Below are 22,502 nucleotides of genomic sequence, written 5' to 3'. Positions count from 1 at the left end.
CAAAAGAAGAATTTGAAGTAGGAATTAAAGTTCAGGGAGAAGAAACAAAAACATTGAGGTTTGGTGATGACATTGTAATTCTGTCAGAGACAACAACAGATTTGGAAGAGCAGTTGAACAGAACAGAGAGTGTCTTGAAAGGAGGATATAAGGTTAACATCAACAAAAGCAAAATGAGGATAATGGAATTTAGTTGAATCAAACCAGGTGCTGCTAAGGGAATTGGATTAGGAAATGAGACACTTAAAGTAGTAGATGAGTTTTGCTATTTGGGCAGAAAAATAACTGATGATGGTTGAAGTAGAGAGGATATAAAACATAGACTGGAAATGGCAAGAAATACATTTCTGAAGAAGAGAAATTTGTTGACATCAAGTATAGATTTAAGTGCCAGGAAATCTTTTCTGAAGTATTTGTACGGAAGTCATGTATGGAAGTGAAACATGGACGATAAACATTTTAGACAAGAAGAGAATAGAAGCTTTTGAAATGTGGTGCTACAGAAGAATGCTGAACATTGGATGGGTAGATCATATGAGGAGGTACTGAACAGAATTGGGGAGAAAAGAAACTTGTAGCAGAACCTGACTAGAGGAAGGGATCGGTTGATAGGACACATTCTGAGACATCAGCGGATCACCAATTTAGTATTGTAGGAAAATGTGGGGGGGGGGGGGGGGGGTAAAAATCATAGAGGGACATGAAGAGGTGAATATAGTTAGTAAATTCAGAAGGATGTAGGTTGCAATAGTTGCTCAGAGATGAAGATCTTGCACAGGATAGGGTAGCATGGAGAGTTGCATCAAAACAGTCTTCAGACTGAAGACCCCCCCCCCCCCCCCCCCGAACACACACACACACACACACACACACACACACACACACACAATTGATTTAAAACTTGTCAATTTTACTTATATAATAAGCACAAAATTTGACTAAAAAGTAAAAATAGGGGGTCCAAGTACATATCCAATAAAACATTATGTGCCACATAAAAATTTAGAGAAACTTAATCTACAAAATATGTTTACATAGTAAAACAACATGTAAGACATAAGGACTTGACAAGTATTGAGAGATTTAGGTGTTAGACCAATGGTGTCAGCTATTAATGATCATAGTAACATGATTCATATTAAAAATATATATAATACAAGGATGAAATGAATATATAAGTTATAAGAATGAAAAATAAGTGCTACCTAATGTACTGTATAGAAGAGTATGATATTTAACTCCATGTCTGGGTCATACAGACCTCATGATATGTGGGCTAGAACCTCATTGTAGATATTATATTATACAGCCATTTATTGATTTGCAACCCACTCAGTTGGGTTGTACTCCATGTTATGCAAATACATTTGATGCTTAAGCTTTCCCAGACTTCAAGAACCAAACTTTTGCATACTTAAGTCAATAATCTGAGTCAGTTTCAGGTTAAATGTAACATTAGTGCTGTTCTACTTTCTGTATGCCATAAACATGAGAACCTATCAGATTATATATTGTTAAGATGTTGTATTCAAGTAGGTTTGAAGATTGTTCCTTGCCATTTGGATGGACATATGTTACTACCATGACCTAGACCCCTGGTTTCATATTGTGTGCTCCCGTATAGTAATGTGACAGTACTTTGATGACATGGTTTAACTCCTGTTTCCTGTCTTTTTATTTTTATGACATATTATGTTAACCCAATAACAGGCTGTATAACATAATACCTACAACGATGATCTAGCCCACATACCATGAGGTCTATATGACCCAGACCTCGGGTTACGTATTGTACTTGTCTATACTATACATTAGGTAGCACTTATCTTTCATTTGTGTAACTTTTATTTTCATGTCATCCCCATATTTATTTATTTTTTTTTAAATAAAAATCATTGCAAGGCTTGTGGTGTTCATATTACTATGCACGTTAGTAGCCTGCACCTTACACTTACTTCCATCGATCTCAGACGTAGACCTCAGAATACTTGTCGAGTTCTCATACCTTACATGCATTGCTTCAGCATGTAAACTTATTTTGTAGACTGGCCTTCTCTACATTTTTATGTTGCACATAATGTTTTATTATTGTTTGGGTATATAGTTGGACTATCTTTTTTTTTTACTCAATTTTCTGTTTATTACATAAGTACCAGTAACTACTTTTAAATCAATTTAATAAAGTGTAATAACCATTTTATACTTAGCATTTTAGGTAAATTTGCACATCAGCATAGCCTGGTTAATACTTCTATGAGATATTTTTTGATTCGCCACTGCTTATATTATAATGATGTTAAAAGCCTTAATCATTTATTAACGAGCTTTTCGCAATGTCTAATGCTGACTCATGTGGTTTGTCATCATCATTATTCTAACTTGCTGCATCTCGTATAAAATTTTGACCACCAATAATCATGGCTCCAGCTTCTGTGCATATTGTCAATATTGTAATTTATATCGTTATGCTCCTCATACTGTTCTGATATCATCTAGAAGATTTTGTAATTGCATGGCATCATGTACCTAAACAAGCTTTATTTTTGTATTGTATATAAAAAAAAGTATATATATCTAAAAACAAAGATGATGTGACTTACCAAATGAAAGTGCTGGCAGGTCGACAGACACACAAACAAACACAAACGTACACACAAAATTCAAGCTTTCACAACAAACTGTTGCCTCATCAGGAAAGAGGGAAGGAGAGGGAAAGACGAAAGGATGTGGGTTTTAAGGGAGACGGTAAGGAGTCATTCCAATCCCGGGAGCGGAAAGACTTACCTTAGGGGGAAAAAAGGACGGGTATACACTCGCACACACACACACACATATCCATCCACACATATACAGACACAAGCAGACATATTTGGTCTTTAAATATTTTTAGCATTTTTTTACATAATATTTTTAATTTCACAATTTACCTCCAAGTTTTCAATGGTCAGAAGACAATCTACACATAGTGGCTTTATGATTCAAGTATCCAATGGTATGTAAGAAATTATGTATGGTAATTATAGACCTTGTAACACATTTGTAACACTTACATATCAGAAGATTGCAATTTAACTTTGCTGGAACTAGTAATCATGGTATCTATCAACTGGGATCTGGGCAAGGAATTATTCTATTTTGGAAGCTTTTTACAACAATGCACATGACTTAAATGGATGATTCATTATGAATGCGCCAGCCGGAGTGGCCGTGCGGTTCTAGGTGCTACAGTCTGGAGCCGAGCGACCGCTACGGTCGCAAGTTCAAATCCTGCGCTGGGCATGGATGTGTGTGATGTCTTTAGGTTAGTTAGGTTTAATTAGTTATAAGTTCTAGGCGACTGATGACCTCAGAAGTTAAGTCGCATAGTGCTCAGAGCCATTTGAACCATTATGAATGCCATCTAAATTGCATAGATGGGAACTGTTCTTATAACAACGCCTTCAATCCTGCAATCATCCTGGCATCAAGCTCTGCTAGCCCATGTTCTATATACACATCCACCCCTGTTATCATGCCCCTGCACTTCACTCTATTAATGTGCACATGTGCCTTTGTCTCCACAGTCTCCTTTTTCCTCTGCCCCCTCCCCAGCCTCTATCACAGTCCATTTCTCTGTTTCATTATGTGTCACATGCAACTTTCCCTGCCTGCATCAGGGCAGCCTCCACTATTGCCCTAGCTGTCGGCTTCCATCCTCCATTTTCTACACCCTGTAAGGGTACTGTGAAGATTAGTGTAGCCTCATCTAAGCATAAAAGAGAAGGTAAGTTTATTATTCTATTATTGTAGAAGTACATTCAGTAATTCACGTAGTTATCAATAAGTTAGAAGAAATTAAAAACAGTGTATGAGTCATTGTAGAAGTTTTTAGAGAATGGAAACTTATCATAATGAATGAAAACTCTTACATCAACCACACTCAAGTGTAGGCTGATGTTTGTTCTGTGGCATAGAAATTTCTTAAATTAGGGAAAGCAGATTAATAGAAACACACATTGTACTTAGGTCAGTGGTGTTTAAGAATGAAGTAAATGAATTTGTGTTGTTTGCATAATCATTCAATTAGTAATTAATGACTTTGGTAACTATGCAGCCATTGCAGTTCAAGGAGTAATATTCACAAGTTAAATAAATTACAAGAGCTGGCTGCTGATGGAAGCGATAGGTATGTTTCAACCCTTCCCTTCTGATCCCTTCTACCTTGTTCTTCTCTTCCAAATGTGTACAAGATGGCGGCATAGATGGATGTAGTGGCAAATCGCTCCGTGAATATCGGTAAATTACCATCAGTGAATTGTATGCTATGTGCAAAAAAAGTGATAAAAGGTGTTAAAATATGTGTAGTGGTGCATAAATGGTATCATTCTGGTTGTTTCGTGGAAGCAAATCTCGGTCAACATAGGCCTACACGTGACTGTGGAACTGAGTGCAACGGTCTTGAAACTGCATTTGAAATGTGCAACGCTGGACTCGAAATAAGTGTGAGGGAAGAACTGCAAAGTGACTTAAGTAAAGCTAGACAATATGCAGAAATGCTGAAACGTTTGATCGACTATATGGACCTTCCCACAGATACGCAAACAGGCAAACGAGAGTGTGTATATACTAGGCCTAAGAAAATCTCTCGACCTGTCTTAAATACCAATGTTTTTCGTGTTCCACTAATGAATAAATATGATGTTCTAAGTGCAGACAGCTCAGAATCACGGACAAAAAATCTCAGTGTAACAGGTAACTGCTCGGAAAGATCTGTTGAACAAAAAAGTGCCAGCAGAAACACGTTACCATCAAATACTATTAAATGAAAAAATCGTGTGAGAGCAACTTGTAATAAAACTGAACACGAGACAAAAAAGGAAACAGAGAAGAAGAAGGAAGAAATATACATATTATCGACGAGTCATGGCAAGGGACTGGCTACAATCATGTCTGATATGCAGTCCGAATATAAAGTGATTGGAATTTCGAAACCTGGTGCTCCTCTACGAGAAGTGCTGAAAAACTGTGAAAGTTCCGTGAAAAGCGATGTCAACTGTGTCATAATCGGAGGGGGAAACGATGTCTATAAAAATGAAAGCAGCCTTGCTGTAAGAACACTGAAAGAATCGCTAGGAAAAATTTCACAGGCGAAGGTATTTGTTGTAAACATTCCCTACAGACACGACTTAACGGAAGACTCGTGTGTAAACAAAGAAATCATCACGACAAATCGGAAATTCAGGAAGATTTGTAGCGGTTTTGTGCACACAACTTTCACTGAAGCAATGAGTTCAGTAAGAGAGCATTTTACTAGACATGGACTGCACAGAAACAACCTAGGCAAGAAAGTGCTGGCCAAAGAAATTCTCCAGGTGATAAAGACAGCAGGAGTGGGTGCCTATGTAAAAATAGCACTACCTGCAACAGGTTTTCTGCCAATGACAACAGAAAAGAAAAGTGCACCAACAGCATATGAGGAAGAAACATCTGCAGATACACCCTACGATGAAAAAATTACAACTGTGCAAACATGTAAAGCGTCACAGTCACCAGTGGCATTATCAGTAGCAGCAGTGGAAAAGGAAGTAACAGTAGCATCAACAGCAGAAGTTTCACCAGCAACAGTAACTATAGTGCCTCTAAAAGGAGAAATGAGAATTGCAGCAGGAGAAGCAGCATCAAGTGTTACGTGTAGACGGAAAACAGCACCTCCTGTCCGTCTAAATGATTTTTTAGTGGAAGGCAGCAAGATGAAGCAGCCCAGGAGATAAGTAGTGTAACAAATTTCATAACACCTCACCAAAACGTTCAATCTAAAATAAACAACAATTATGATCTTAAAATTTGCTATCTGAATGTTCAAGGACTAATAGATAAAGAATTTATTGTAAACAGTTTTGGACTAGATAACAAATTTGATATTTTCTGTCTGAGTGAACATTGGGTTACTGAGAGTGTACTTCCAGTTGTCAAACTTGATAACTATAATGTAGCAAATAGTTACTGTAGAAAACTTCATATAAGAGGTGGTGTGGCAATATATATTAATCAGTCATTCAGCTGCTCCATTGTTAAGTTGGACCTAGATTATTTATGTGAGGAACAGAACTTTGAAGCCACTGGTATAGTTATGGACAGTCTTAAGTTAGTAATAGTATCCCTTTACAGGTCACCTAAAGGTATCATAAATGTATTTCTAGAAAAATTGGACATGCTGTTAGATGTACTAAGAGGGACCAGATGGTTGCATTATGACATAGTAATTGGTGGAGATCTGAATGCAGATTTTGATATAACAACACATAAACGTACTGTGACTGAGTTGAAAAACCTTTTAAGACAGTGCAATTTGCACTCAATCAATAACAGGCCTACAAGAGATAAAGCATGTCTTGACAATATTTTTGTCAACTTTAAAACTACAGAAGAATCATGTGCTGTTACAGCGTTTCCATTTTCAGATCATGACTCTGTATCTTTAAACTATACAAGTAGGTTCTGTATTGATAATAGTAATATTCCTAAGCCTGTCCCAAAAGTTATAATCACCAGGCCTGTCACAGATGACAAAATTGTTCAGCTCTGTAAGTCCCTTGCTGAGAGAGACTGGTTCAACCAATGTCATGGTGACACAAGTTATAGTCTTAGTGCTGATTTGTCAGGGAAACTATTATTTGAGAGATTTTTTAAAACATTTCTGACGCAATTTAATGACAATATCCCCATAAAGAAATGCAAATTAACTGACAGAGGCTTTACAAACAGGGCTAAACAGACAAAATTCATGGTTCACTAAACAATTATCAAGTATGAAAAACCAAGTTATGGTGTTGCACAATATATGTAGCAATCAGAAAACAGAACATGCCAGATTAGCCTATATAAAATGCAGGAATGAGTATAAAAAAGCCACCGTGGAAGCCAAAAAAGCACATAATTTCAATACCATTGATAATTCCACAAATAAGTGCAAAGTTGCATGGAAATTAATAAATGGTGTTGCTAAAGATGTAAGAAGCAAAAAAATTAATATAAGTCCCCAAAAATTCAATGATTTCTTTATTAAATCTGTTGAAAATGTAGGAAATACTATAATCAAACCTGATATCAGTTCATCAGAGTTACTTTCTAAAAATGTTTGCAGAACACCAACAGACACAGGTACGTTTATGTTCTCCGAGGTCTCACCTAGTCATGTCCTAAGCATTGTAAAACGGATGAAATCTTCAGGCAGTGTAGATATATATGGCATATCCTGTAATTTACTAAAGAAAGTAATAGACTATATTGTTTACCCCTTAACATTCTGTATAAATAAATGCATATCTGAAGGATATTTTCCCGAAGAACTCAAAGTGGCTAGGGTAATTCCAATATATAAAAAGGGAGATATGGACTCACCTTCCAGTTACAGACCAATCTCCATAGTCCCAGCTTTTTCTAAAATACTGGAATGTGTAATTTACCAACAGCTATCTGTCTATTTTGAAAAATTAGGAATAATTAGTGAATCTCAGTATGGTTTTAGGAAAAAGTTGTCTACTGTGGATGCTATAGACTTTGTAGTCAAATACTTACATCAAATGTTTGAGGATAAGGGCTATGCTCAACTCACATTTTGTGATCTAAGCAAAGCTTTTGACTGTGTAAAGCATAAGCCACTCCTAGAAAAACTGGAATTCTATGGCATTAGACATAACAGCCTTAAATTAATAAAATCATATCTTCAGAATCGTAAGCAAGTTGTTTGTGTAGGGAGAGAAATGTCGAGTATAGAGCAAGTCAAGGTAGGTGTTCCGCAGGGATCTGTGCTGGGCCCCTTTTTGTTCCTGATAATGATAAATGATCTGCCGTCATTTATCAAGTCCACCACTGTGTTGTATGCAGATGATACAACATTTCTTCATGCTAGTGAGGATTTCAATAGCCTTAAAACTTGTGCAGCAAAGACAATTGACCAAGCATCCTATTGGTTCAAGGCAAATGGATTCCTGCTGAATGAAAACAAAACACAGCAGATGGTCTGTAGTCTTAGAGACAAGCTTCTGTCAGATGATCCAAGTTATGTCAAATTTTTGGGGGTATACATTGATGATAAATTATCTTGGGGTCAACATGTACAATATATTAGTGGTAAATTGTCAAGAGTTATTTACCTGTTAAGGCGACTTATGGATTGTGTTCCTGAAAAATATGTTAGAACATCCTATCTTTCATTCTTTCAGAATATAATAACATATGGAATTATTTTGTGGGGGAACTCTAGCTGTGTACATGACATATTAATACTGCAAAAAAAAGCTATTAGGATAATTACTTGTTCTGCATATAAGGCACACTGTAAACCATTGTTCTGTGAACAGAAAATCATGACTGTTATAAACTTGTACATATACTATGTTCTAATTTATACGAAGAAGAAATTACCAGAAACAAAAACCAGAGAAAATGTACACAGCCACAATACAAGAAGGAATAGGTGCCTCTATATTCCTTACCACAGGTTGTCAAAGTCACTCAACAGCTACAAAATCATGGGGTACAAATTATTTAATAAACTTCCTCAATCTGTTCAAGAATTACCTGAACAATTATTCAAACAAACAATTCATAACTGGCTAGTCCTCCATCCACTCTATGACATAAGAGAATTTATCAACTGTAATATAATACTATAATGTTAACAAGAAACCTGTTGTTTCTTTCAAACTATTAATTGTATTTTAGTATGTATATGACGTTGTCTATTGCTGTAATGGCCGAATGACAATAAAATTATTATTATTATTATTATTATTATTATTATTATTACCCTCTGAACCCAGCAGGAGGAGACAATGTTTGGACACATGTGCTTTTTGTTAGTAAGCTCAGAGCTTTGTCTGAATGCTTAAAAATGACTTCAGTCTTGTTTGTATGTCTGTTAACTCATCAAAACCAAAGCTATTACTTGTTCACTTATGAAAAGTTATGGAATGGTGACATGATAGGAGCTGATTCAAACCATGGGAGTAGCTTTATGGCACAAAACCCATAATTATCTGACAACAATGTGTTCAGCTTGTCTGCATACTCATAAACAAACACTGACATATACACTGAATTAGAGATCACAGAAATATTATATGTAAATGAATATGAAATTGAATAAATTTGTTGACAGGTTCAATCAAGATACATGCTGCAGACATTATTGAAAGCTAAGGTTGGTAGTGAGTGGAAACAACTGAATATTGGTCTGAAGTCATACACCTTCAGCTGAAACAGCTAGTCCTATCAGCCACTGAGCTGTAAGTCTGCATAAAGTGAACAAGTAATATATGGTGAGAGGTTACCTTTACTTCTTTCTTTATTTAATAGAAAATATGACATTGGTAAGTCTGTAGAGAGAGAACGGATTATAAAACAAATGTACAATTCACAAAACATAAATATGTGTTCCTTTTCATAAAAGAATTAGTAGATTACAGCTAGAACTAGTTGCTGCAGCTAAACACATGGCATAAGTTAGTAAATGGAAAAGAAGAAACATAAAAGACCTATTATGTGTGAAGCAAATGGCAAAGAAAGTGTGCTGGAAGAGAACGGGAAACTGGATGTCATCTATGTTGAACAGCCGTAAGGATTGGCCTGTGACAGTACTTTATCAACTGGAATCTGTTTACTGGTTCTTTTTGGAGTATGATAGAACATGTTATAGTAAATAAACAAGGCAGTCAGTCCACAACAGGGGGAATAAAATTAAGGAAACTGGTTGCTTGTCCATGTGAAAAATCCTGGGTGGCAACATGCATCTGAGATACTGACAACTTGCAGTGTACAAACCGTGTAGATCATACTTGACAAGCTAAACCTGCATGTTGAATTTTGACTCATATGTAGGTACCTGTTTCTTTCATATAATACCATTTTAGCTCAAATGATAGAACACTGCCCATAACAGGCAGGTATCTGGGTTTGAGTTCCAGCTTTAAACAGCATAACACGTTGGCAGCTGAAGTATAAATGTAATCTCTCATTGGTATTGGCTATATTATGTAAAGATCACACCATGAATACTTGCAGTTCATTCAAGTTAACTACAGTACATACTCTACAAGCTAAATAAGCAATTCATCCTCATTATAAAGCTCTTAAACAATAATTTAAATTCCTGGATGGAGCAATACCTGAAATAAACAGAAAAGCAACCACTCACCTAAAGCAGATTGGTGTGTAGAGCACAAAAGTGCAAAAAAACAGCATTCACATTGGCTTTTGAGCACTATCTCTTTTTCTAGCAAAAGTACACACATACACACATTTGCACATACAATGAAACAAATGCCCAAATGCACACTCTCATAGGCTTGGTAAGGGATTTGCCATGGTAATGTGTGCGTGCGTGTGTGTGTGAGGGGGGGGGGGGGGGGGGGAGTGGCTGCAGTTGGGTGAGTGTGTCCTTTTCCTATAAAAAGAGCTAGAAGCTAGAGCTTGAAAGCTGGTGTGAATGCTGCTTTCTGTTGTACATTGTACATTTCTGTGCTCCACACATTGATGCAATATAGGTGAGTGGTTGTGTTTCCCTTATTTTATAATGCACTTGTTCCTGTCAAACTAAGTCTACCTTCTAATATAGTGTTACATCATCTTTTTCAAGCAAGACAGTTGCAGTTTGACATAGTAAGTATTCCAAAACATGACAGAGTATAGTGAAATGTGGAAGGCATTAAGTGCCTAAGCACAGTCATATAATTATTGTAAGTTATGAGGAGTCACTTTTCTTAGCTTTGAACTCTGAGCTTAAAGTTTACCATAGATGAGTGAGCTTTGCCTGGCAGCTCTATCAAAAATTTTTGAGAAGGTAATGTATTCAAGAGTAGCCTCCCATATTTGTAAAAATAAAGTACAAACAAAATATCAGTTTGGTTTTCAGAAAGGCTTTTCAACAGAAGATGCTATATATGCTTTCACTGATCAAATATTAAATGCTCTGAATAACCGGACATCACCCATTGGTATATTTTGTGATCTCTCAAAGGCCTTTGATTGTGTAAATCATGGAATTCCTTTAGATAAGCTAAATCATTATGGTTTGAGTGGGGCAGTGCACAAATGGTTTAATTCATACTTAACTGGAAGAATGCAGAAAGTTGAAATAAGTGGTTCATGTAATGTTAAAACAACAGCTGATTCCTCAAACTGGGGGGCTATCAAGTACGGGGTCCCACAGGGTTCGGTCTTAGATCCTTTACTGTTCTTGATATACATTAATGACTTACCATTCCACATTGATGAAGATGTAAAGTTAGTTCTTTTTGCTGATGATACAAGTATAGTAATAACATCCAAAAACCAAGAACTAAGTGATGTAATTGTAAATGATGTTTTTCACAAAATTATTAAGTGGTTCTAAGCAAACGGACTCTCTTTAAATTTTGATAAAACACAGTATATACAGTTCCGTACAGTAAATGGCACAACTCCAGTAATAAATATAGACTTTGAACAGAAGTCTGTAGCTAAGGTAGAATTTTCAAAGTTTTTAGGTGTGTCCATTGATGAGAGGTTAAACTGGAAGCAACACATTGATGGTCTGCTGAAATGTCTGAGTTCAGCTATGTATGCTATTACGGTTATTGCAAATTTTGGTGATAAGAATCTCAGTAAATTAGCTTACTATGCCTACTTTCATTCACTGCTTTCGTATGGCATCATATTCTGGGGTAATTCACCGTTGAGTAGAAAAGTATTCATTGCTCAAAAATGTGTAATCAGAATAATTGCTGGAGCCCACCCATGGTCATCCTGCAGACATCTATTAAAGGATCTAGGGATCCTCACAGTAACCTCACAGTATATATATTCACTTTTGAAATTTGTTGTTAATAATCCAACCCAGTTCAAAAGTAATAGCAGTGTGCATAGCTATAACACCAGGAGAAAGGATGATCTTCACTATGCAGGGTTAAATCTGACTTTGGCACAGAAAGGAGTAAATTATGGTGCCACAAAAGTCTTTGGTCACCTACCAAACAGCATCAAAAGCCTGACAGATAGCCAACTAACATTTAAAAATAAATTAAAAGAATTTCTAGATGACAACTGCTTCTACTCATCGGCTGAATTTTTAGATATAAATTAAGGGAGGGAAAAAAACGACTTAAACATTAGTGTCATGCAATATTTTGTGTAATGTAATATCTTGTACAGACATCTTTTATTAACCTGACACGTTCCACATCATTACGAAGTATCGTATTCATGATCTATGGAACAAGCATTAATCTAATCTAATCTAAATTAAGTGTCCATAACGTCGAATGGAAGTCATTACCATACTTCCAAAACCACTACAGAATAATTTTGGCCTTGAAAAATTGATTCACACTTTTTTTTTTTTTGAAAAATTACACATGTTATAGAGACATATGCCAAGAAAGTATATAAATGCTTAGCTATAATATTTGTAAAGTCCAGTTTTCATGGCAGTGTCTGTAACATCCACAGGCCCCAAGATGGACCAGATGAATGTCACCATAATATAACACTATAACTGCCAGTCTGTGTACATCTTACTGCACAAGTGTTCTCCTGGGACGTAGAATGTACCAAAATGAAATTAACATTATGTAATTGGAAGCATGACTCATCTGATATAACAATTTAAATTCTTGTTCTGTACTCCAATGATGCTATTACTGTGGCAGTTTTTTTTATCTAAACTGCTGATTTCATGAGGGTAACAAGAATGGATAGCTAGATCATGTTTCGTGATGTCCCTCTTGCAATGGAATGCAATGAACAGTATCCTCTGAACTATTGACACTTCCACAGAATCGTACTCCACTCTCAGTTCCATCCAATATTCTGCTTTATAGAGAGACAAAGGTTCTGATAGTCATGTTCCTGAATGATGGACATGGGTCTATTACTCTGTTGCCAAGTAGCAGTTTCAGTGATTATGTCAAATCCTGAGAAATATAACAGCATGTCAAAATACAACAGCCCTTGAGTTTTCAAGATTGTTCATTTGCAGATACATAGTCATGACCATGTATGCTTTGTTAAAGTAATTTAAAGCTGCAGTGCAATGCACAGAATCAATAAAGGGCTTATTCTAAGGGCTACATTAAATGTAGATACATGTGCAAAAAAAAGAAAAAAATATTGTATGTCTATTGAGGTTCAAGTGGATCTAAGCAGTACTATTTGTTGGAGGAAACAGAATAAAAAATGGTTCATTGGTACAAAATAGTAATTAATGAAAAAGTTTAAGAAGTCACACAATAATTTTTCTGTAGATATTATTAGAGGAGAAACTCACCCAACGTGAACAAACATGTATGTAAGGTAACGCCATGCTTCATATCTCTTATGAGGATTATACATAAGAGCAGTAGCAGCAGGGCCATTTGCTGCCATAGTTCCCACAGCAATAACATCCCAGAGAAATGTTATAACCTACACAAAGAAAAACAGAGCATCTTATTCACCAGAGACAAATGTTAGAAAAATCCAGGATGGTATAAGACAATATTATGGAAATGATAGACTTCTACTCACCATATAGTGGACATGTTGAGTCACAGATAGGCACAGCTAAGGGACTGCCAAACAAGGAAGCTTTCAGCCAAAAAGGCCTTCATCGAATTAGACAATGTACACACACATACACACATGCAGGTGGAAAAACACACACACACACACACACACACACACACACACACACACACACACAGGCGCGCGCGCACGCAAACGCATCTCACACACTTTTGACCACAGTCTCTGGCTGGCAGAGACTGTCATATGTGTCTGAGTTTGTGTGTGTGTGTGTGTGTGTGTGTGTGTGTGTGTGTTGTCTAATTCCAGTGAAGGCATTTTTGGCTGAAAGCTTACTTGTTTGACAGTCTTTTTGTTGTCCCTATCTGCAACTCAACATCTCTGCTATATGAGGAGTAGCACTCTATCCTTTTCATAATAGAGACAAATATTTCAAACTATAGATTTTCGTACTGTTTCTCTGATGTTCTGGTATTTTGTATGTGTGTGTGTGTGTATTGGGGGGGGGGGGGGCGGGGAGAGAACATCAGTTATGTAAAAACTTATATTTGTGACTCTAATTATATTTCAGGTATGCAGCTGTAGAAAATCCATTTGCTTCATTAATGTTTCAGCTCTACATGTTCCACCTATCTTCTAAGTGAACCTACAGACTGAAGGTGCACCATGCACATCCAGCCAATTAAGCATGAAGGCCATGCCATGACACATGCAGTCATTGATGTTCATGCCCTGGATACATTTATTTGATGGGTGGCAAAGAAGTTTATATCAACTTCTTGTAACCAGTCAGTGAATAGCATGTAAGATCAAACACTCTTAATATGCTAAGTTATTGGCCTGATGATGGACATAGCACTGTAGTTATATCTTTGAGAGGGAATCAAAGCAAAGACCACATTCTTTCATTTCTCAAGGCTGTAACCAACACCACATTTAATTAAATCCTTCATTAGGCAAATGTACACTGCTTCTAACACAATTGACATCAGAAGTTGCATCGAAGGAAGTATTTTCTCACAGGTACGCTGGATTATCAATAGGCACTAAGTTACAGTAAACTATTGCTCTCTACTGAAGACTGCAGCACTTCTAGATTTATTAAATGGCTATTTGATGATCCATGATGCTCGGATTTACAAGAGTCCCTACAGATCTGGCCTTTTACTCATCAGACAGTTCATGGAAACAATTTGTGAGAGATACAGTAATGTTGATCACACGTGTTGCTTTTACAGCCTGAAAAATGTGCTGTTGTGGAATACTCCCTCAACAATAGTCATTCTAAGGTGAGTGACAGAGTCAAAATTCTGGCACTGAGTTATTCCTTTATCCATTTTGTTGTGAAAGTAATTGATATTCAGTGTCTGTTACTTCCAGAAACAAAATTTGATCTACTACACAGGTTTATGACTTTGTGTTGGTTAAACAGTTTGTTAATTAGCTTCACTAATTCTTGTTTTATTTCATTTAATAAACTCCCTGAAGTTCTTTTTCATATTCTTTCTTTATCTTTCAAGTGCCAGTTAGACTGTTTCAAGCCTTTGCAATGAATGCCACTTTGTCAGTTTGCTATCAGGAATTTCTGAAATGTAATGTTGTTGGTAGTAGAAATGACAAGACAAAAGGAGATGCCAGCTCAGCAGGTAGAATGGAAATTGAGCACTACCTGGAAGCAGCTAGGAGCTGTGCTGACCACTGTTGATATGATTCAGGCTGCTTGCGAGGCCTGCAGTGTTGTTGAGGTACTTAAGACGAAAAATGTCTGGTGTCCTCTCGAAAATAGGATGACACTTCTCATATATATAACATGGCCAGTTCATCAACCCCCCAGTGTGAATGTAAAGGGCAGATGAAGTGAATTCACAAATAATGAGCACAAAGTGAATGTGGATGTCAGTCACACAGCTGTCTCTTTATGCCTTAGCAACAGATGTGGATTACTGCCACTACTGATAGATCAGAGCCAGGGAGGGATATCTCGACTGTTGGCCCTGTAGATGATATTGCAAAGTCTGAGCATGCACAGAGGGTGAGTATGTTGATCACCAGGAGTCCAACACCAGGCAAGTAATGTGAGCCCCTCAGGAAAATCACTGGCAAATCGAAAAAGAAAACCTGTGTGCACTTAGTATGTTTGCTGTAGGTCTCATCTGAGATGTGGAGCAGACTCTGCTGGCAGCCATTGAATGCACTCAATGCAACTAGACACAAATTGTACCTTGTGTCAGCATAAATGGCACCTTCCTTTAAACAGCTAACTGAGCTAGTGTAGACAGCTAGCCCTTCTCACAGTACAGAAGAAGTAATCACAATTTGCAGCATCTCACCCAGAACAGATCATGATCCTCAGGTTCCTAGTTGAGAGGAGGCTTAAACAATTTTAGAATGTTTTTTGAAGGATTGTCAGGTGTCCAACCAGATAATACTGTTGAATGCTATGATATTTCAGCGAATAATCATTCTGCCATCATCAGATGGTGCTGATGCAATAATCTGTCTGCTCTCTGCCATTAGTATTTATCTCTCGTGGGTCCAGGTTTGATCCCATGTGCCAATGGCACATGGCATGTTCAGTGGTGGGGGAATGGAGCCTGGGGTAGGTGGTGGTTGGGGGAGGGGAGGTTTCAGTATCTCTTCAGTGGCCATCACAGAATGATCTTGTGTCTGCTTGCACTGTTGCTCCTTGATAGAGCTTAGTATTTGTTCCCAGGCCTAGTGATCTGCTTCTCCAGGGATTTTGAGCTTGTCCAGTCTGTTTGGGCCCAGGTGACACCATCCACCAAATTCTAACCTTCATGCCCCAATTCTTGGGTCATGAAGGATAATCGTAGGTGATCATGCAGCAGCTCCTTGGCAGACAAAGGCTTCGCAACTAATGAAGACAATTTAGTGTCTAAAATATTCATAAAATGTTTGGTACCATGTCAGAAGTTGGTTGTAACATTATGTAAAATGAACCCAAAAAGTCAGAATATGGTCCCTGCATTTACCACGGAATTGAGAGGCAACATTATAATCATTCTGGTTGTTTATATAGGCAACATGATGACCTTTTTGAATAGAAATAATAGGTGGAAGAAAGAACTGAAGAAAGAATTAATGAATCAATTCACACACATCAAAAAAAGTTTTGCATCAGCTCAGTTCCGAGAGTTCTGGAACTTTATACAGAAAATTGGAATAAAGATCAATATAAACATCATTTTGACCATTTTCATTGCTCATGAAAACCACACATTGCATGTTGTACCACCATAAAGCAAGACCTTCAGAGGTGGTGGTCCAGATTGCTGTACATTCCAGTACCTCTAATACCCAGTAGCACGTCCTCTTGCATTGATGCATACCAGTATTCATTTGGCCATACTATCCAGAAGTTAATCAAGGCTATGTTGGTCCAGATTATCCCACTCCTCAATGAAGATTTGGTGTAGATCCCTCAGATTGGTTGGTGGGTCATGTCATCCATAAACAGCCATTTCCAATCTATCCCAGGCATGTTCAGTAGAGTTAATGTCTGGAGAACATGCTGGCTACACTAATCAAGCGATGTCGTTATCCTGAAGGAAGTCATTCACAAGATGGGGCATGAATTGCCGTCCATGAAGACAAATATCTTGCCAATATGCTGCCTATATGGTTGCACTATGCACTATCGGTAGGAGGATGGCATTCACATATCTTCCAGCCATTACGGCACCTTCCATGACCACCAGCAGCGTACGCTGGCCCCACATAATGGCACCCCAAAACAGCAGGGAACCTCCACCTTGCTGCATTCACTGGACTGTCTGTCAAAGGCATTCAGCCTGACTGGGTTGCCTCCTAACACATCTCTGACAATTGTCTGGTTGAAGGCAAATGTGACTCTCATTGGTGAAGACAACATGGTGCCAATCCTAAGCAGTTCATTTGGCATGTTGTTGGGCCCATCTGTACTGCGCTGCACGGTGTTGTGGTTGTGAAGGTGGACCTCGCCATGCACGTCGGGAGTGAAGTTGTGCATCACACAGTTTGAGTCATAACACAATGTCCTATGGCTGCATGAAAACCATTATTCAACAAGGTGGCATTGCTGTCAGGGTTCCTGCGAGCCATAATCCATAGGTAGTGGTCATCCACTGCAGTAGTAGCCCTTGGGTGGCCTGAGTGAGGTATGTCATCAACAGTCCTGTCTCTCAGTATCTTTTCCATGTCTGAACAACATCGCTTTGGTTCACTCTGAGACACCTGGACACTTCCCTTGTTGAGAGCCCTTCCTGGCACAAAGTAACAATGTGGATGCAATTGAACCATGGTATTGCCATCTAAGCATGGTTGAACTACAGACAACACCAGCCGTGTACCTCCTTCCTGCTGGAATGACTGGAACTGATCGGTTTTTGGACCCCCTCTGTCTAATAGGTGCTGCTCGTGCGTGGTTGTTTACATCTTTGTGTGGGTTTAGTGACATTTCTGAACAGTCAAAGGGACTGTGTCTGTGATACAGTCAACGTCTATCTTCAGGAGGTCGGGAAACTGGGGTGATGCAAAACTTTTTTTGATGTGTGTAAATGACACATCTCAGCAAACTCAGTTAGTGTCTTGGCATGAGAATGTAACAAAGTGAAAAACGAGACATGATTAGCACTGAGTGGAAAAAAAAGTGCAGCAAACTTACTCAAGAAATTTGGTATGGAAGCTTGCAATTTGGTTTCACATCCACTCAAACCTCATTTGAAACTGCAAAAAATGTGGAAAAAAAATTGGCAATTGAGGAAAACTTGTTTTACATTGGATTTCTTGTCAGCAAGCCATTCATTTGAGAAAGAACTTGTGTTACATATCATTCCTTATTAGCAATCCACTAGGTCACTCCTAAATTTGGTTCAAAGCACAAGACTGAACATATTGAGGTTGTAGGTAGATACAACTATAATTATCAAAAACTCCAGTGGGAAGCAGTAAAATGAATTATGAGATACATGAAAGGCACAGTCAATGTAGGACTAACTTCCCAAAAAAAGGAACAATTGAAACTGAAGGCATTTATCATGTCGATAATGCATCAGATTTCAATCAATGATGATCATCGAGTGGCTGTATTTTCAAGTTAGCTGAGGCAGCATTTTCATGGAATTCAAAATAGCAACAAATGGTTACTCTGTCAACTACAAAAGTTGAATTCAAGGCCCTGTCAACAGCAGTGCAAGAAGCAGTATACCTTCAGGGGTTACTCTGAGAACTGTGTATTACACACAGTGAAAAGCCAGTGTATTCTTTGGAAATTCAGATGCTTCTGCACTGAGTCACAATGGTGCACATCACACTTGACCAAAACACACTGACATGAGGCACCACTTCATCATGAGTTAATTATTGCAGGGAAACTTCAGTATCAAGTTGGTCAGTACCAAAAAACAGCAAGCTGATATTTTTTGATGGCATCGCCAAAGATTACGCACCAGTGGTTCTGCTAAGCCGTGGGGCTTTCAGTGTTCATGAATTAACTTCTCAACAGCTTGTGGGTGTGTTGGAAACAACTATGTGTTTTGTTGTTTACGATCTTTGGTCTGTTAAGTAATAACTGCAGAATAAATATTTTTTTATAATCTGTGTTCCTTGCAATATAGTGTATGTGGATTTCGTTCATTGTTAAATCAACTATATAATCTCAATAGGATTGGTTGGAATCAATTCATAGGAAAGATGGTAAATTTTTATTCTGGAAGGAGCTCCTTTTGAGATTTCATTAATACGAGATACAAGCTTGTTCTCATAAGAGAGAATGCCTCACAAACTTGATAAATAACATATACTTCAATTGGAGCTTGTCTCCATACAATAAGAGGGCTGCCTTGTGAAGATCCTTGCTCATTGATGCTACAAAATGAGTAACTGCATTTCTAATTTCTTATCTCCAAAGGCATCTTGCCGTGAAAACCCACCCATTTTCATTCGTAAAGACCTCAGTCAATGTAAGCATGTAATGCTCCAGACAGATGTCACAAAAGCACCCTTGCAGCTACCTTGTGCTGACTCCTTTCCAGTCTTAGAAAGAGACATTCATGCAATGGCACTCTTAATTAATACCATCTCAAACAGGGTTTCCATTGAACAGGTAAAACTAACAGATCTGCTCCTGTCAGATGACACTGCACAGGGGCAGTCTTTCCATCAGCTGATGCCTGCTTTCAGACCTTCCCCCACTGACCAGGCCTTCACCCTGGTACCCCGCCAGCCATCCTGGTATCATCACCAATGGAGTCACAGACACTTGCACACCATGGGGCTCTTATACTCTCAAAGAGCACTCTCATTCACCCACACCGGTGCTGGTATGCATGAGAGTGGGCAGGACAATTCAGTATAAATTCCCTTTCATCCCAGGATCTCCCCTCTACCAGAGGAGCACGGCATGGCATTCAAGCAGTCAAACATGTTATCAAAAGTGTGGGCTTTCTTTGTGCTTGTGAAGGATGATCTGGCAATACCTTTGGTTACATTTAATGACTTTGTTTGAGTTATTTCTTTGGTTTTCTCCTCAGTTTTCTGTCTCCTTGGTTTATGTGTCTGTTGGGGTAATAAAGTGTATAGCACTTACACTGCCTTTCTTCTACTGTGGATCATAATATTCACACTGTTACTACTAAATTTTTATCAATGTCAACAATTCTCACTTAGATCATGTGGCATGTTGGATGCAGGCAAAAGAATATAAATTAAACATAAGAGCAGTAGAAGTCACATACGCTACACTCGCCATTGTCTCTGGAATAATGAAGCTAAACCTGTTCCTGGTTATAAACTGGTCATGAAACAGAAGCATTGCAGACAATCAGTGCAGTGATCATTGTAAGAACTGCATTACTGAAGTGGTCTGCCTCATAAGAAATTTTTGTAATTTTCCAAATTAATTTATCTAAATAATAAATAGGGATGTGTTCAAGTTTTTGTGACCAATTTACTCACAGTTTTGGTTAATGTTTCATCACTTTTTCATTATTAATTTAATTTGCAGTTCATGGCAATGTGGCGATAGAGTCGTGTATTATGAACTTATTTTTGCTTCTTCATTATACACCAAGTGTCAAAACATTTCTGCTGGAAATATTATGGTACCTATTCTACTACCTCTGTTGGATTAGCAGCTGACATGTAAAAAGTAAATTTTCCAATGAAAATAAATTGCTAGAAAGATAGTAGTATTTCCGAATATCCAAATATCTTTCCTCCATTTTTGTGAATGAATATGAGTTAGTAGAGGAGATGGATGACACGAAGATGGTAGATGAGCTTTTAGGCTTACAAGTGCTAAAATAGGCCATTTAATGGTGCTGAAGATCACTGGTAGAGATGATGAGAATTTCAGACAAATAAGTTAAAAAGTTTACTTAGCCTAAATGGCATGAAAGGTTATTCAAAGTGCTTGGAGACATTGTGTCTTCTACTTTGAGGAGATAATTAAGAAGAAAGGTACACAACTGTAAAGCAACTTGGGGGGTGGGGGTCATATACAAGTGGACACTTTGCTGTATTCTACAAAAAAAAGAAATGTGTCAATGAAGTGTCACTGCTGTTTACAGTTCATTAGCAATAATTAAAAGTATTTAGTTTCTAGTGGAAAGCATACATTTTCAGATTGACTCTTCCAGATAACAACCCACTTGACATCCAATGCATCTTATCTATCTCAATATTTTCAATGCACTGGGAAATCTTTTGAATATATGACTTCCATAAGAAAAATTTTCACACAAAAACCCAAACCTTCTGAATAGGGTCTTAAGAATTTCTTTACTTTCTCCTTTAGTGTTCAATCTACCCTCAGTTTGTAATATAATGCAGAGACAACTACTTTCTGGAGAAATGTAAGATCAAGCGTTCTACTGCCAATGCGCTGGCAGTTAACAACTAATATTTTATGAATATCATTGTCTGCATTTGCTATCCAGACAGCTACATTAAATGGTTTATCTGATGATTGGTTTTCTTTGGGGGAATTCAGAGTTTTATTTAACCTACACTAATCTATATTTCACCTGAAAAGCCAATTCTGGTGAATAGTGGACACTTGACTTATCCAGACTGACAAGTCTCCATCCTACAGCCCAGGTTGAAGAATCTACAGCAAACCTCATCATAAAATCAGAAGTTGCTCTGGTTTATATTCTCCATTCAAATTCAGACTAGAGGACCATGTCAGTACTCAGAATGATGCTGCAAATTGACAGCTATTCTGAGACACTACTGCCAATGTATACATTTCACCACTTCAGCCAGCCTTCGCATAGGACTAACAATTATTTCAGATCCCAGGTGACAGAAGTCGCTGGTGCTGGCATCATTAACAAATTGCAGCTCATAGACAAGAAGTCTCACTTTCTCTTGGGATGTCTTCTTCCATCTGAAAGATAATATTTCCTAAACCTAACCTACTTTGGTAAGAACACCTGTTACGTTCCTAATATTCAAACTGCCTAATATTAATAGTAGTCCTCTCTAAAGCTACCCAGAACTTGACCACCATGCAAGAAAGAGATCAAGGCCTCAGTATCATCAAAAGACAATGACTCACACCTGTCTGTTAGAAATATGTGGCTAGTCTTTCAGTTGTTTTCCTCATAAAACAGCTCCAGATCTGTGCACAACCTGACAACTCCATTAGATGATCACCTGATACCAGTCTGGGGATCACATTAGATAAATTTACACAGCACATTTGCATAAACTGAAGACCACCCTGGCACTTCATCAGAAAAACCTGCAACAACAATATGAAGGTGATTGAAAGTGGACAAAGGAGCTTCCAGTAGTTTGCAGACAGCAACCAATTCCACCATCAAGAACCCACAATGGCCATAATCACTAGCCACAACTACTTGTGAAAGCACTGAGTGAACCTTATTCTTGCAACAATAAAAATAAATTAGGATTGACAAAATGTAATTCAACTAGAATAGAATATTTGCCTTTCAGTATTTTTCATATGATTGGCT

The 22,502-nt window shown here is 37.7% G+C and overlaps 1 protein-coding gene across 7 annotated transcripts in view; it reads right to left on the bottom strand.

The window, feature by feature from the left end:
* LOC126203239 (rhomboid-related protein 2-like) overlaps positions 1–22,502 on the bottom strand; it is a 79,900-nt gene that overhangs the window by 37,780 nt on the left and 19,618 nt on the right. For all 7 annotated transcript variants that reach the window (XM_049937487.1, XM_049937491.1, XM_049937489.1 and 4 more), the window contains exon 5: positions 13,286–13,422. In XM_049937487.1, coding sequence (XP_049793444.1) covers positions 13,286–13,422 — 137 coding nt within the window. The remainder of the gene's footprint in view (positions 1–13,285; positions 13,423–22,502) is intronic.

Source organism: Schistocerca nitens, chromosome 9 (genome assembly GCF_023898315.1).
Source record: "Schistocerca nitens isolate TAMUIC-IGC-003100 chromosome 9, iqSchNite1.1, whole genome shotgun sequence".
Lineage (NCBI taxonomy): Eukaryota > Metazoa > Arthropoda > Insecta > Orthoptera > Acrididae > Schistocerca > Schistocerca nitens.
Note: the sequence above shows the minus strand (reverse complement) of the source record. Positions and strands in the feature narration are given on the sequence as shown.